The sequence below is a fragment of the Ranitomeya variabilis genome, chromosome 4 (assembly GCF_051348905.1).
Source record: "Ranitomeya variabilis isolate aRanVar5 chromosome 4, aRanVar5.hap1, whole genome shotgun sequence".
NCBI lineage: Eukaryota > Metazoa > Chordata > Amphibia > Anura > Dendrobatidae > Ranitomeya > Ranitomeya variabilis.
Window position 1 is genome coordinate 720,769,274 of NC_135235.1, and position 15,209 is coordinate 720,784,482.

General features: G+C 47.3%; 1 protein-coding gene across 3 annotated transcripts in view; it reads left to right on the forward strand.

Moving 5' to 3' along the window:
• Positions 1 to 356: 356 nt before the first annotated feature.
• Positions 357 to 15,209, forward strand: part of LOC143766637 (uncharacterized) — a 46,639-nt gene continuing 31,786 nt past the window's right edge. The window contains exons 1-6 of one of the 3 annotated variants that reach the window (XM_077254449.1): positions 357 to 526; positions 1,221 to 1,369; positions 1,499 to 1,678; positions 1,761 to 1,884; positions 1,968 to 2,065; positions 7,202 to 7,292. In XM_077254449.1, the coding sequence (XP_077110564.1) occupies positions 1,292 to 1,369; positions 1,499 to 1,678; positions 1,761 to 1,884; positions 1,968 to 2,065; positions 7,202 to 7,292 (571 nt within the window). In that variant the 5' untranslated portion in view covers positions 357 to 526; positions 1,221 to 1,291. Of the gene's footprint in view, positions 582 to 1,220; positions 1,370 to 1,498; positions 1,679 to 1,760; positions 1,885 to 1,967; positions 2,066 to 7,201; positions 7,293 to 15,209 lie in introns of all 3 variants that reach the window. The other 2 variants (XM_077254448.1, XM_077254447.1) reach the window with 2 other exon arrangements.

Consider the following 15,209-nt stretch of genomic DNA (forward strand, 5'->3'; position numbering starts at 1 on the left):
CTCCGCTCCGTACACCTCGTACACACACGGTTCTGCTCCGTACACCTTGTACACACATGGCTCCGCTCCGTACACGTCGTACACACACGGCTCCGCTCCGTACACCTCGTACACACACGGCTCCGCTCCGTACACGTCGTACACACACGGCTCTGCTCCGAACACCTTGTACACACACGGCTCCGCTCCGTACACCTCGTACACACACGGCTCTGCTACATCCACACTGTAAACCCCTCCTGACCCCACACATAAACTTCCCCTCATCCAGCACCATGACAACCAGCACAGCAGAGTCCTGCATACACTGAGGCCCCCGATCATGTGACCCCTGACTCCTCCCCTCCTGTGACCTCATCACAGGTCCTGTGCGCACAGAGCAGCCGTAGAAATCTCAGGCCACGGTGGTCTCCCCCAACTTCTGCTCTTCCTCCTCCTTTTCTTGCAGGGGCCGCAGTGGATTTCATCCTGGATCCATAGAGCCGAGTAGAGGAGCGATGTTCCTTCAGTCTGAGGGTAATTGATGGTGTGATTTGTCCAACGGCCACTGTACCGAGTAAATCCCACCAGGACTGTAGCAGGTAAAGACCCCAATATCCACCGGTGTCCCTTCTAATGGGGGAAAGTACCAAAGAAAACCATCCTATCCGGAGAAATAAACCCCGTACATGGAGACATCGGCCTCAGATATCTCCGGTCTTGTTCTTACCGACAATCTCCTATAAAAGCCTCAAACTTCTGTGTGTGACTCAGAGCTGAGATCTAACGTGATAGAAGATTCCAGTGCGGGGAAGACGGGAAACCTCCATATAGAGGCCGGTGGGGATGGAGTCAGTGACCGACTCTGGACAGATCTGTTCCTAGAGCCGCAGTAGGAGATGAAGATGTCGTCCTCATCATGGAGTCGTTATTTCTCCTGTCACGTGTAATGAATATCTCCTGCAGTATTACTAATGCCGATTCCAGGGTCGGGAAATGAGACGAGAATTAGCGTTATGGAAGATGAGTCTATGAGGAACGTATTCAGCTGCCGACTCCGAGGAGGAAACTGCTTGTTGTCTGTGGCCGAAATATATAGGTTTTATTAGTAGATGGAAAGAAGAAAACTAAATACTGTAAAATAATAAATCTCCTCATATGTTTCCCTTATTATCCCCAGTAATTGTATTATTACACAGGATTCTTATGATGTTACATCGGCTCATCTTCTTCTCATTCAGGTCTCTACAATATCGGATCCTCTCAGTGAAGATCTTCTATATAAGAGAATTTCCTGATTTACCCATCACAGATGGATATGAACAGAGACAAGATGGCGGAGATGATATTACACCTCACCCTAGAGATCCTCTTCCGGCTTACTGGAGAGGTGAGAGATCCTGATGACGTCACATTACATCATTCTTATCTATGGGAATAACAGATGGACAGAACTGGAGAGGTGAGGACTCTGGGAATGTCTGTAGTGAGATTTATTAATGTGTCTCTCCATAACCAGGATTACACAGTAGTGAAGAAGACCTCTAGTGAGCGCTGTCAGGACCCTGTGTCTGAGGGATGGGGAAGACCCCCGAGCCCAATCACGGGGCCTCCACCTCACCCCCTGATACATGAGGACATCAATGACCAGAAGATCCTAGAACTCACCTACAAGATGATTGAGCTGCTGACTGGAGAGGTGACACTGCTGGGAATGCTGGGACATTATACAGTAACGCTATGAAGGGATCAGGGGATGACGGTATCATTGTATGTGTCAGGTTCCTATAAGGTGTCAGGATGTCGCCGTCTATTTCTCCATGGAGGAGTGGGAGTATTTAGAAGGACACAGAGATCTGTATAAGGACGTCATAATGGAGTCTCCCCAGCCCCTCACATCACCAGGTAATAGACAGGACTAAATACACATGGCCTATAATTATCTGTATGTAAAGAATGAATTCAGTCCCTGTATGTGTTTCCTCCAGATCTATCCAGTAAGAGGACAACACCAGAGAGATGTCCCCATCCTCTTCTTCCACAGGACTGTAAACAAGAAGATCCCAATGTTCCTCAGGATCATCAGGTAGATGGAGAGAAGGTGTCATGAGATCTCCCTTAAGCCGATTTCACACTTCCGTTTATTTCCGATCCCGGAAAAACCAATACCAGAGATATCAGTGTCCATGTGTGTAATACTTGCGGCACACGTGTGGCAACCGTGTACCTCAGTACCACATAGACGGCCGCCAGGGAAGAAGCACTACTGTAAGTGCTGTTCCCCGGTGGCGAGTGCTGAAGACGGCTCTCATCGTTCTCCCCTGCTCTGCCGGCAATCGTCAGGAGCAGAAGAGAATGATGAGTTATATTAAAGTCTGAACAATGACAGCAGGTGGGGGCTTTTGGGACTCTTACTCCCATCATCCGACACTTGCTGCCGCTAATAACAGTGACAGCAGGAGCGGATGGTCGGGGGTATTCCTCAGCCCCCGCCTGCAGTATAACGAAATGAATGAATGAAAATCCCGGTGTGGGTTCCCCCCAATTTTCTTGAACCAACCAAGCAAAACTCAGAGTTGAGGCTGGAACCCTCAGCTGTCAGCTTCAGCAAGGTTTGTTATCAAGAATAAAGGGTGTGAAGATCTGAGGTTGTGGGTTATAAAATTCACCTAGGCAGGTTAACGATGCAACTATTTTATTTATTCCATACATCCATGGTAGATGGCCAACATACAATGTCCTCAGTCCCCAAGTTCCCAATCTGAGATCGGTAGTTCCACTGGCTCCATACCAGGCGATGCCCACTGTCTCCCAACTTTTAGTTGGCCCACAGATTTTGTATCTCCAGCTGGTATAGTGTGCAGTCTCAGACTATGTTCCTCCAGACAATGGATATCCCGACCGTAGCTCATGGATACCCCTCCAGCCAACAATCTCCAAAGCTCCATAGATCATCCATCCATTCCAGCTTGGATCCTCTTCCATCGAAATCCCTCTAAAGACTGCCTGATTCAACCCTATGTCTTTTTCTCCCGCCCCCCTTAAACATTTTCCTTTATCTCACAGTACAAGGCATATTCCATCAGCTGGGACTGTATATGAGACCTCCCGTGGTGATGGCTCCCCTGAGTCTACTATCCCCACCCACACAATGGGCCTAGGTTTGGGAGTACAATGGGAGTGAGACCTTGATACAAATGAGATTGATAGAGTCTGGCCTTGAGGCTGTCACACATAACGATATCGTTAACGATATCGTTGCAACGTCACGTTTTTGGTGACGTAAGCAACGATCCCGCTAACGATCTCATTATGTGTGACAGCGACCAACGATCAGGCCCCTGCTGGGAGATCGTTGGTCGATGGGAATGATCACGACCTTTTTTTGGTCGCTGATCACCCGCTGTCATCGCTGGATCGGTGTGTGTGACGCTGATCCAGCGATGTGTTTACTTGTAACCAGGGTAAATATCGGGTTACTAAGCGCAGGGCCGCGCTTAGTAACCCGATATTTACCCTGGATACCATTGTAAAAGTTACAAAAAACCAGTACATACTCACATTCTGATGTCTGTCACGTCCCCCGGCGTCAACAGGGTTGACTGTGTCAGCGCCTGCCGTAAAGCAGAGCACAGTGGTGACGTCACTGCTGTGCTCTGCTTTACGGCCGGCGCTGACACTTTCAGTGCAGGGAAGCTCTCGGCAGCAGCGCGTGCATTACCAGCGCTCCTGCCGAAAGCAGTTTTAACCCTGTGGACGCCGGGGGACGTGACAGACATCAGAATGTGAGTATGTACTGTTTTTTGTTTTTTTTTTGTAACTTTTACAATGGTAACCAGGGTAAATATCGGGTTACTAAGCGCAGCCCTGCACTTAGTAACCCGATGGTTACCCGGGTGCTGCAGGGGGACTTCGGCATCGTTGAAGACAGTTTCAACAATGCCGAAGTCGTTCCCCTGATCGTTGGTCGCTGGAGAGAGCTGTCTGTGTGACAGCTCCCCAGCAACCACACAACGACTTACCAACGATCACGGCCAGGTCGTAAGTCGTTTAGTGTAACGGTACCTTTAGGTTCACATAAACTCTAGTCTGCTTGTCTTCCTCTGCTGACTGCCACTGTATAGAAACATTGATTCCTGAGCATGAACTGCTGAGCAAGAAAATCACTAATAAAACACATCAAGCAAATTAACTATTAAAGTACAATAATATTGATGTCACTGGTGCTCCGTGCTGGAAAAAGTCTTTATGTCTTAGAGCTGTGGTCTCCGCTCTGCGTCCATTTGTCTTAAAGTCTTTAGTAAGCGGCCATATCCTCACACTGGGGTCACCACGTTGCTATTTTTTTAATATATATTTTAATAAATAATAAAAAAAATCGGGTCCACCGCATTTTTTGCAACCAGCCTTACTAAAGGCTGGTATTCTCAGGCTGGTAAGGGGACATTGCTTTAGGCCCCCTCCAGCCTAAAAACAGCAGCCCACAGCTGCCCAGAAAAGGCGCATTTCTTAGATACGCCAATTGTGGCACTTTGCCCGGGTCTTCCCACTTGCCCACTTTCTTTTTTCTCTGTTCGTTCTTTCTTTCTTTCTTTCTTTCTTTCTTTCTTTCTTTCTTTCTTTCTTTCGAACAGAAAAAGGGGCGGTGGTGTTAAAAAGGTACTACTGGCCTCTCAGATCCTCAATATTAATCTGACCTGATAGCAAAATGACTATAGTTGCCCATAGGATGAATAGTATATACATGATCTCATTTATATGGTACAAATAAGTGGTGCTTCTAAGAAAAGGATGTTATACCCATACATGTTATTGTGACTTACTTGGGCAAGTGGAGGACATATCCTATGGGCAACTATAGTCATTTTGCTATCAGGTCAGATTAATATTGAGGATCTGAGAGGCCAGTAGTACCTTTTTAAAGGGCATCTGTTACCCCAAAAATCGTATATGAGCTGCGGCCACCGGCATCAGGTGCTTATCTCCAGCATTCTGTAATGCATTCTGTAATGCTGTAGATCACCCCCCGATTAATCTGAAAGATGAGAAATGAAGGTTATATTATACTCACCCAGGGGCGGTCCCGTTCCATTACGGGTCAGAAAGGCGTCGCGGTCCGCTCCAGCTGTTTGCGGGAAGTCAGAAGTAACAGAAACATGCTATCAGGCCACGTTCACATGTTCAGTATGTTACCTCAGTATTTGTAAGCCAAAACCAGGAGAGTAACAATCAGAGGAAAAGTCTAAAGAAACACGTCACCGCTTCTGGATCTCTCACCCACTCCCGATTTGGCTTACAAATACTGAGGTAAAATACTGACCAAATACTGAACGTGTGAATGTGGCTTTAGGCTGGTTTCACACATCCTGATATTTCCGGTACTGGAGATATCCGTGTCCGTGTGTGTAATACGTGTGGCAACTGTGTGCCGCATCTGTACGACACGGACGCCTGGCGGGGAAGAAGCGCTACAGTAAGCACTGTTCCCCGGCCAAGGGCTCACTTAAAATGAAGCAAGTTGATCACTTCACCTCAGGCGGCATTTAGACTCTGAAGAAGTGTAAAGATCGATGTTTCAAATATATTCCTATCTAAAAGTGTATGTATTTTCCATGTGCGTCAGGTTAGGCTAGTAAAGAGTAAACCAGATTCATTTGTACTGCTTTTACTACGGGGGGGGGGTGCATTTTGCCTTTTGCCTCAGGCAGCAGAGAGGCTAGGTTCACCCCTGCCTATCCATTACTAATCCCATAGTTATATGTAAATAAAGACACAGCCAGAATAAAGTCCTTTAATTGAAAAGATTACAGATTCCTTTATTAAGTTCAAATTAAACCATACGTACTGCATTGCCTAATTCCACCTAAGCCCCCGATCTCCTGTGATAAAAGTAAAATAAAAAAACAACAATATACCATACCTGTCTGTCGTTCTGCCCCACGCTGTAATCCATGTCTGGGGGCTAAATAGTTTTCAGCCTGAAGGGTGCCAAGATGCGACCGTCCAGGCTGGTGAATGAGCTGCTGCGAGCGCAGCCTCAGTGACTAGTGGTGACATCATCACTGGCATTTTCCCACGGTCCTGAGGTCACCGCAGTTCAGCCCGGCCTCGATGATGTAATCGCTGGTAAATGATGCTGCGCTGGATGCAACTCAGTATTCTTTTTCCTCCAAACACGACAAGTTGTGTTTCTACCAAACAGTTCCAGTTTGGTTTCATCAGACCATAGGACATTCTCCCAAAACTCCTCTGGATCATCCAAATGCTCTCTAGCAAACTTCAGACGGGCCCGGACATGTACTGGCTTAAGCAGTGGGACACGTCTGGCACTGCAGGATCTGAGTCCATGGTGGCGTAGTGTTACTTATGGTAGGCCTTGTTACATTGGTCCCAGCTCTCTGCAGTTCATTCACTAGGTCCCCCCGCGTGGTTCTGGGATTTTTGCTCACCGTTCTTGTGATCATTCTGACCCCACGGGGTGGGATTTTGCGTGGAGCCCCAGATCGAGGGAGATTATCAGTGGTCTTGTATGTCTTCCATTTTCTAATTATTGCTCCCACTGTTGATTTCTTCACTCCAAGCTGGTTGGCTATTGCAGATTCAGTCTTCCCAGCCTGGTGCAGGGCTACAATTTTGTTTCTGGTGTCCTTTGACAGCTCTTTGGTCTTCACCATAGTGGAGTTTGGAGTCAGACTGTTTGAGGGTGTGCACAGGTGTCTTTTTATACTGATAACAAGTTTAAACAGGTGCCATTACTACAGGTAATGAGTGGAGGAAAGAGGAGACTCTTAAAGAAGAAGTTACAGGTCTGTGAGAGCCAGAAATCTTGATTGTTTATTTTCCACCATAAAATGCAAATAAAATGATAAAAAAACAGACAATGTGATTTTCTGGATTATTTTTTCTCAGTTTGTCTCCCATAGTTGAGGTCTACCTATGATGTAAATTACAGACGCCTCTCATCTTTTTAAGTGGTGGAACTTGCACTATTGCTGACTGACTAAATACTTTTTTGCCCCACTGTATCTCTCCTCTATCACCTTACCAGTGACTGTGTCACAATGTGTAGACGGCTGTGAAGGTCTTGTGTTCAGTGTTGTTTTATCCACCAGTATTATATGTTTTATACTTGTGTAATGAGAACGGTGGAGATGGCAGGATTAGAGCTGATCATAGATGTGACTTCTCCATCTGTCTGTGACCTTTACAATATTTGTTTCAGGGTGAAGATCTGACCCATATTAATACTACAGAGACATATGTGAGGGGTGATGAGCGGTGTAAAGAGGAGATTCCTACATACGATTACCCAGGTGAGTAGTGACCACTAAATGCAGAGAAGTCACAGATTCTTCTCAGTCTCCGGCTGTGGCTGCTTTATCGGTGGTGTAGTCCAACGTATCACAATCGTGTGATCACCATTTTGCCTTTAGACCGCAACATCCTCCTCCATCCAAAACTGTGCATTTGAACAGCAAGGTGGCTTGTTGTTGAAGGGAAATAGAGAAAAAAAATAAAATCTATAAATCTTCAGCATAGCGAGTGTGAGCGAGCTGAGTGTGGACGGCGGTAAGTGTGACTTGTGATTCAGTGACTTTGGAATCAGGGAGTTTCCATGGGAGGAATTGCTGTCTGTTTTTAATTAATACTTGTATTTATTTGTTATTTAACGTGTCTGTCTGGTGAAATCCCCATTAGGAAATGTGCTCCACTATTGTTAATGCCATCCAGTGCACATCTTGCCACATGTATGCAGTCCTTGACCAGCCGGTCAAGGGTGCATACTGCTGTGCGAGATGTGAGCACGTTGTGCATTTGGAATCCCAGATTCTGAATCTAAATGTGCAGCTGGCAACACTGAGATCCATAGACAATATGGAGAGGAGTCTTCTGCTCACTGAGCTCAATGGGATAGATGAGGGGGGGATGGTAGGATGGAGCTGCAGGACAGTGAGGCAGTTAGCTGGGTGACAGTTAGGAAGCGGGGTAGATGGAAGATTGCCAGGGAGGCTAGTCCTGATATGGCACACCCCAATAAGTTTGATAAGTTGGCAGATGAGGGGGTACCAGTACAGGGGTAGCACTGCTGCAGCCAGGCATCTCCTCTGAAAGCCAGAGGAGTGACTGCTCCAGTAAGGAGGGAAAAAGGAGAGCAGGGCAGGCCAGACAGGTGCTGGTAGTGGGGGACTCAATTATTAGGGGAACAGATAGGGCAATCTGTCACAAAGAAAGGGATCGTCGAACGGTGTGCTGCCTACCTGGCGCTCGAGTCCGACACATCGCTGATTGGGTGGACAGATTACTGGGAGGGGCTGGTGAGGACCCAGCGGTCATTGTGCACATTGGCACAAATGACAAAGTTAGAGGTAGGTGGAAGGTCCTTAAAGATGATTTCAGGGAATTAGGCTGCAAGCTGAAAGCAAGGACCTCCAACGTGGTATTTTCCGAAATACTGCCTGTACCACGTGCCACGCCAGAGAGGCAACGGGAGATTAGGGAGGTTAATAAGTGGCTCAAGAATTGGTGTAGGAAGGAGGGGTTTGGGTTCCTGCAGAACTGGGCCGACTTCTCAGTTGGCTACAAGCTCTACGCTAGGGACGGGCTGCACCTCAATGGGGAAGGTGCAGCTGTGCTGGGGGAGAAAATGGTTAGAAGGTTGGAGGAGTGTTTAAACTAGGGATTGGGGGGGAGGGTATTCATTTTATAGGAGGGGAAGATAGTGCAGATAGAGACCTGGGCACAAATAAGGAAGTTGGGGGTGGCGGTGGCATGGGGGGTGGGGTTAGAACAGTTAGTAATTTAAGAAAGAATAGAGGTACAGAGAGTAACATCAAGTGCATGTATACTAATGCCAGAAGCCTCGCCAACAAAATGGATGAATTAGAACTAATGTTGTTGGAGCATAATTATGACATGGTGGGGATATCTGAGACGTGGTTGGATGAGAGCCATGACTGGGCTGTTAACTTGCAGGGCTATAGCCTGTTCAGAAATGACCGTACAGATAAGCGAGGGGGAGGGGTGTGTCTATATGTAAAATCTGCCTTAAAACCCATCCTGCGTGATAATATAGGTGAATTTAATGAAAATGTAGAGTCCCTGTGGGTGGAGATAAGGGGAGGGGGAAAAAATAATAAATTACTGATAGGGGTTTGTTATAAATCTCCAAAACTAATGGAAGCAATGGAGAATATCCTCGTAAAGCAATTAGATGAAGCTGCGACTCAAGGAGAAGTCATTATTATGGGGGACTTCAACTACCCTGAAATAGATTGGGGAACAGAAACCTGCAGTTCCAGCAAAGGTAATCGGTTTTTGACAACTATGAGAGACAATTACCGTATTTTTTGGCATATAAGACGCACTTTTTCCCCCCAAAAAAAGGGGGGGAAATGGGGGGTGCGTCTTATATGCGCAATGCAGGCTTACCGTGGACCGTGGCGGCAGAGGTGCGGCGGCAGAGGTGCGGCGGCAGAGGTGTGGCGGTGGAGATGAGGAGGCGCAGTGAGCGGGGTCCCTTTCCCCGGTGAGTTGATGCTGCAGCCCCGGTAATGCAGCAGAGCCGGGTGAATCCTGTTGTTATCGGTGCGCGCGGCCATCTTCCTGAGGCCGCGCGTTCGCAGATGGAGCTCTGCTGCCCGGGGCTTCAGGAAAATGGCCGCGGGATGCCGCGTGTGCGCAGATGGGGATCGCGGCGGCCATTTTCCTGAAGCCCCGGGCAGCAGAGCTCCATCTGCGAACGCGCGGCCTCAGGAAGATGGCCGCGCGCACCGATAACAACAGGATTCACCCGGCTCTGCTGCATTACCGGGGCTGCAGCATCACCTCACCGGGGAAAGGGACCCCGCTCACTGTGCCTCCTCATCTCCACACCTCTGCCACCACGGTAACAACAGGATTCACCCGGCTCTGCTGCATTACCGGGCTGCTGCATCACCTCACCGGGGAAAGGGACCCCTCTCACGCCATACCTCTCACTGTGCCTCCTCATCCCAACACCTCTGCCGGTAACCACTGCTGCCACCCTCCCATGGACACCAGGCCGTGGCGTCGCCCACCTAAGCAGGAAGGGACCCTGCTCAGGTGCACGCCTTACCGCCTCACCCCACCTCTGCCGACACCATGCCTCCTGTGACCCTGCTCTGCCACCACCAGCCCTCAGGTAAGATACTGTAAATTCGGACAATAAGACGGACCCCCATCTTATAAAAAATCTTTTTTTCTGCAATTTTCACCCCAAATTTGGGGTGCGTCTTATGGTCCGGTGCGTCTTATATGCCGAAAAATACGGTACCTTTCACAACTGGTTCAGGACCCAACAAGAAGGGGGGCACTGCTAGACCTAATATTAACCAACAGGCCAGACCGCATAGCAAATATAAGGGTTGGGGGTCACTTGGGGAATAGTGATCACAAAATAATAAGTTTTCATGTCTCCTTTAATAAGATGTGTAGTAGAGGGGTGACAAGGACACTAAACTTCAGGAGGGCAAATTTCCAACGGATGAGAGATGATCTTGGTGCAATTAACCGGGACGATATCCTGAGACATAAAAATACGCAAAGAAAATGGGAGACGTTTCTTAGCATCCTGGATAGGACCTGTGCACAGTATATACCGTATGGGAATAAACATACTAGAAATAGGAGGAAACCAATATGGCTAAATAGAGCTGTAAGGGGCGCAATAAGGGACAAAAAGAAAGCATTTAGAGAATTAAAGGAAGTAGGTAGTGAGGAGGCATTAAATAAATACAGAAAATTAAATAAATTCTGTAAAAAGCAAATCAAGGCAGCAAAGATTGAGACCGAGAGACTCATTGCTAGAGAGATCAAAAATAATCCCAAAATATTATTTAACTACATAAATAGTAAGAAACTAAAAAATGATAGTGTTGGCCCCCTTAAAAATAGTCTGGGTGAAATGGTGGATGAGGATGAGGAAAAAGCCAATATGCTAAATGACTTTTTTTCATCAGTATTTACAAAAGAAAATCCCATGGCAGCCAATATGACTAGTGATAAAAATTCCCAATTAAATGTTACCTGCTTAACCCAGCAGGAAGTACGGCGTCATCTAAAAATCACTAAAATTGACAAATCTCCTGGCCCGGATGGGATACACCCCCGAGTACTGCAAGAATTAAGTACAGTCATTGATAGACCATTATTTTTAATCTTTAAAGAGTCCATAATAACAGGGTCTGTACCACAGGACTGGCGTATAGCAAATGTGGTGCCAATATTCAAAAAGGGGACAAAAACTGAACTCGGAAATTATAGGCCAGTAAGCTTAACCTCTACTGTGGGTAAAATCCTGGAGGGCATTCTAAGGGATGCTATACTGGAGTATCTGAAGAGGAATAACCTCATGACCCAGTATCAGCACGGGTTTACTAGGGACCGATCAAATTAGTCTGACATGATCAGCTTCTATGAAGAGGTAAGTTCCGGACTGGACCAAGGGAACCCAGTAGATGTAGTGTAGATGGACTTTTCAAAAGCTTTTGATACGGTGCCAAACAAAAGGTTGTTACATAAAATTAGAATAATGGGGATAGGGGAAAATATGTGCAAGTGGGTTGAGAGTTGGCTCAGGGATAGGAAACAAAGGGTGGTTATTAATGGAGCACACTCGTACTGGGTCGCGGTTAGCAGTGGGGTACCACAGGGGTCAGTATTGGGCCCTCTTATTTTTAACATATTTATTAATGACCTTGTTGGGGGCATTCAGAGTAGAATTTCAATATTTGCAGATGACACTAAACTCTGCAGGGTAATCAATACAGAGGAGGACAATTTTATATTACAGGATGATTTATGTAAACTAGAAGCTTGGGCTGATAAATGGCAAATGAGCTTTAATGGGGATAAGTGTAAGGTCATGCACTTGGGTAGAAGTCATAAGATGTATAACTACCGTATATACTCGAGTATAAGCCGAGATTTTCAGCCCAAATTTTTGGGCTGAAAGTGCCCCCTCGGCTTATACTCGAGTCACGGTCTGTGGCAGGGTCGGCGGGTGAGGGGGAGAGGGCGCTGAGGCATACTTACCTAGTCCCGGCGATCCTGTCACTCCCCCTGCCCGTCCCACGGTCTCCGGGTGCAGCAGCCTCTTCCCCTGAGCGGTCACGTGGGACCGCTCATTAGAGAAATGAATAGGCTGCTCCACCTCCCATAGGGGCGGAGCCGCCTATTCATTTCTCTAATGAAGCGGTGCCGGTGACCGCTGACAGAGGAAGAGGCTGCGGCACCGAACACAGGCAGGGGGAAGGAGCGGGACGCCGGGAGCAGGTAAGTATGTCATATTCACCTGTCCTGGTTCCACACGCCGGGCGCTGTCTCCATCTTCCCGGCGTCTCTCTCTCCTCACTGACTGCAGGCAGAGGGCGCGATGACGCAATAGTGTGCGCGCCGCCCTCTGCCTGATCAGTCAGTGCAGGGAGACGCCGGGAAGATGGCGCCGAGAAGCTGCAAGCAAGACAGGTGAGTATGTGTTTTATTATTTTTATTCCAGCAGCAGCAGCAGCACAGCTATGGGGCAATAATGGACGGTGCAGAGCACTATATGGCAGAGCTATGGGGCAATGGTGCAGAGCACTGTATGGCACAGCTATGGGGCAGTAATGGTGCAGAGCACTATATGGCACAGCTATGGGGCAGTAATGGTGCAGAGCACTGTATGGCACAGCTATGGGGCAGTAATGGTGCAGAGCACTGTATGGCACAGCTATGGGGCAATGGTGCAGAGCACTGTATGGCACAGCTATGGGGCAGTAATGGTGCAGAGCACTATATGGCACAGCTATGGGGCAGTAATGGTGCAGAGCACTGTATGGCACAGCTATGGGGCAGTAATGGTGCAGAGCACTATATGGCACAGCTATGGGGCAGTAATGGTGCAGAGCACTGTATGGCACAGCTATGGGGCAGTAATGGTGCAGAGCACTATATGGCACAGCTATGGGGCAGTAATGGTGCAGAGCACTATATGGCACAGCTATGGGGCAGTAATGGTGCAGAGCACTGTATGGCACAGCTATGGGGCAGTAATGGTGCAGAGCACTATATGGCACAGCTATGGGGCAGTAATGGTGCAGAGCACTGTATGGCACAGCTATGGGGCAATAATGGTGCAGAGCACTATATGGCACAGCTATGGGGCAGTAATGGTGCAGAGCACTATATGGCACAGCTATGGGGCAGTAATGGTGCAGAGCACTGTATGGCACAGCTATGGGGCAGTAATGGTGCAGAGCACTATATGGCACAGCTATGGGGCAGTAATGGTGCAGAGCACTGTATGGCACAGCTATGGGGCAATAATGGTGCAGAGCACTATATGGCACAGCTATGGGGCAGTAATGGTGCAGAGCACTGTATGGCACAGCTATGGGGCAATAATGGTGCAGAGCACTATATGGCACAGCTATGGGGCAGTAATGGTGCAGAGCACTGTATGGCACAGCTATGGGGCAATAATGGTGCAGAGCACTATATGGCACAGCTATGGGGCAGTAATGGTGCAGAGCACTGTATGGCACAGCTATGGGGCAATAATGGTGCAGAGCACTATATGGCACAGCTATGGGGCAGTAATGGTGCAGAGCACTGTATGGCACAGCTATGGGGCAATAATGGTGCAGAGCACTATATGGCACAGCTATGGGGCAGTAATGGTGCAGAGCACTGTATGGCACAGCTATGGGGCAATAATGGTGCAGAGTACTATATGGCACAGCTATGGGGCAATAATGGTGCAGAGCACTATATGGCACAGCTATGGGGCCATAATGAACAGTATGGAGCATCTATTTTTATTTTTGAAATTCACCGGTAGCTGTTGCATTTTCCACCCTAGGCTTATACTCGAGTCAATAAGTTTTCCCAGTTTTTTGTGGCAAAATTAGGGGGGTCGGCTTATACTCGGGTCGGCTTATACTCGAGTATATACGGTATGTGCTTAATTCTAAAACTCTGGGCAAAACCGTCAATGAAAAATACCTGGGTGTATGGGTGGATGACAAACTCATATTCAGTGGCCAGTGTCAGGCAGCTGCTACAAAGGCATATAAAATAATGGGATGTATTAAAAGAGGCATAGATGCTCATGAGGAGAACATAATTTTACCTCTATACAAGTCACTAGTGCGACCACACTTAGAATACTGTGCACAGTTCTGGTCTCCGGTGTATAAGAAAGACATAGCTGAACTGGAGCGGGTACAGAGAAGAGCGACCAAGGTTATTAGAGGACTGGGGGTCTGCAATACCAAGATAGGTTATTACACTTGGGGCTATTTAGTTTGGAAAAACGAAGGCTAAGGGGTGATCTTATGTTAATGTATAAATATATGAGGGGACAGTACAAAGACCTTTCTGATGATCTTTTTAATCATAGACCGGTGACAGGGACAAGGGGGCATCCTCTACGTCTGGAGGAAAAAGGTTTAAGCATAATAACAGACGCGGATTCTTTACTGTAATAGCAGTGAGACTATGGAACTCTCTGCCGTATGATGTTGTAATGAGTGACTCATTGCTTAAATTTAAAAGGGGACTGGTGGCCTTTCTGGAAAAGTATAATGTTACAGGGTATATATATTAGATTCCTTGATAAGGCGTTGATCCAGGGAACTAGTCTGATTGCCGTATGTGGGGTCAGGAAGGAATTTTTTTCCCCATGGTGGAGCTTACTCTTACCACATGGGTTTTTTTGCCTTCCTCTGGATCAACATGTTAGGGCATGTTAGGTTAGGCTATGGGTTGAACTAGATGGACTTAAAGTCTTCCTTCAACCTTAATAACTATGTAACATCCTCCTCCATCCAAAACTGTCCAAGTGACTTTGGGCATTGAAAGCCCTTTTCTATAGAACTTACAACCTGGAGGATCCAACTACCCCCTGAGATTAGAAGACTCTGACCGTTACCTGCCCAGATCTGTAAACTACAAAGCCAAATGGCAGCGTACGTAAATGTGCTGACAAGTTAGAAAAATATTATGGTGAGCCTTTTAGAGAAAACGGAGGGTAATGATGCTGCTGGCTTCCAAAATCCCTGATATGGGAGGAAGGAAAAAATCAGGGTTTTGAAAAGCGCTGCCAAGTGCTGAGCCATAAAGTTGGGTATCAAAACAAATGAACGTAAAAAAAAAAAACTTTTCATTTTAATATTCTACTCATTTCCGATGTGAACCAGCTCCTTCCTCAGGCATATACAAATGATACA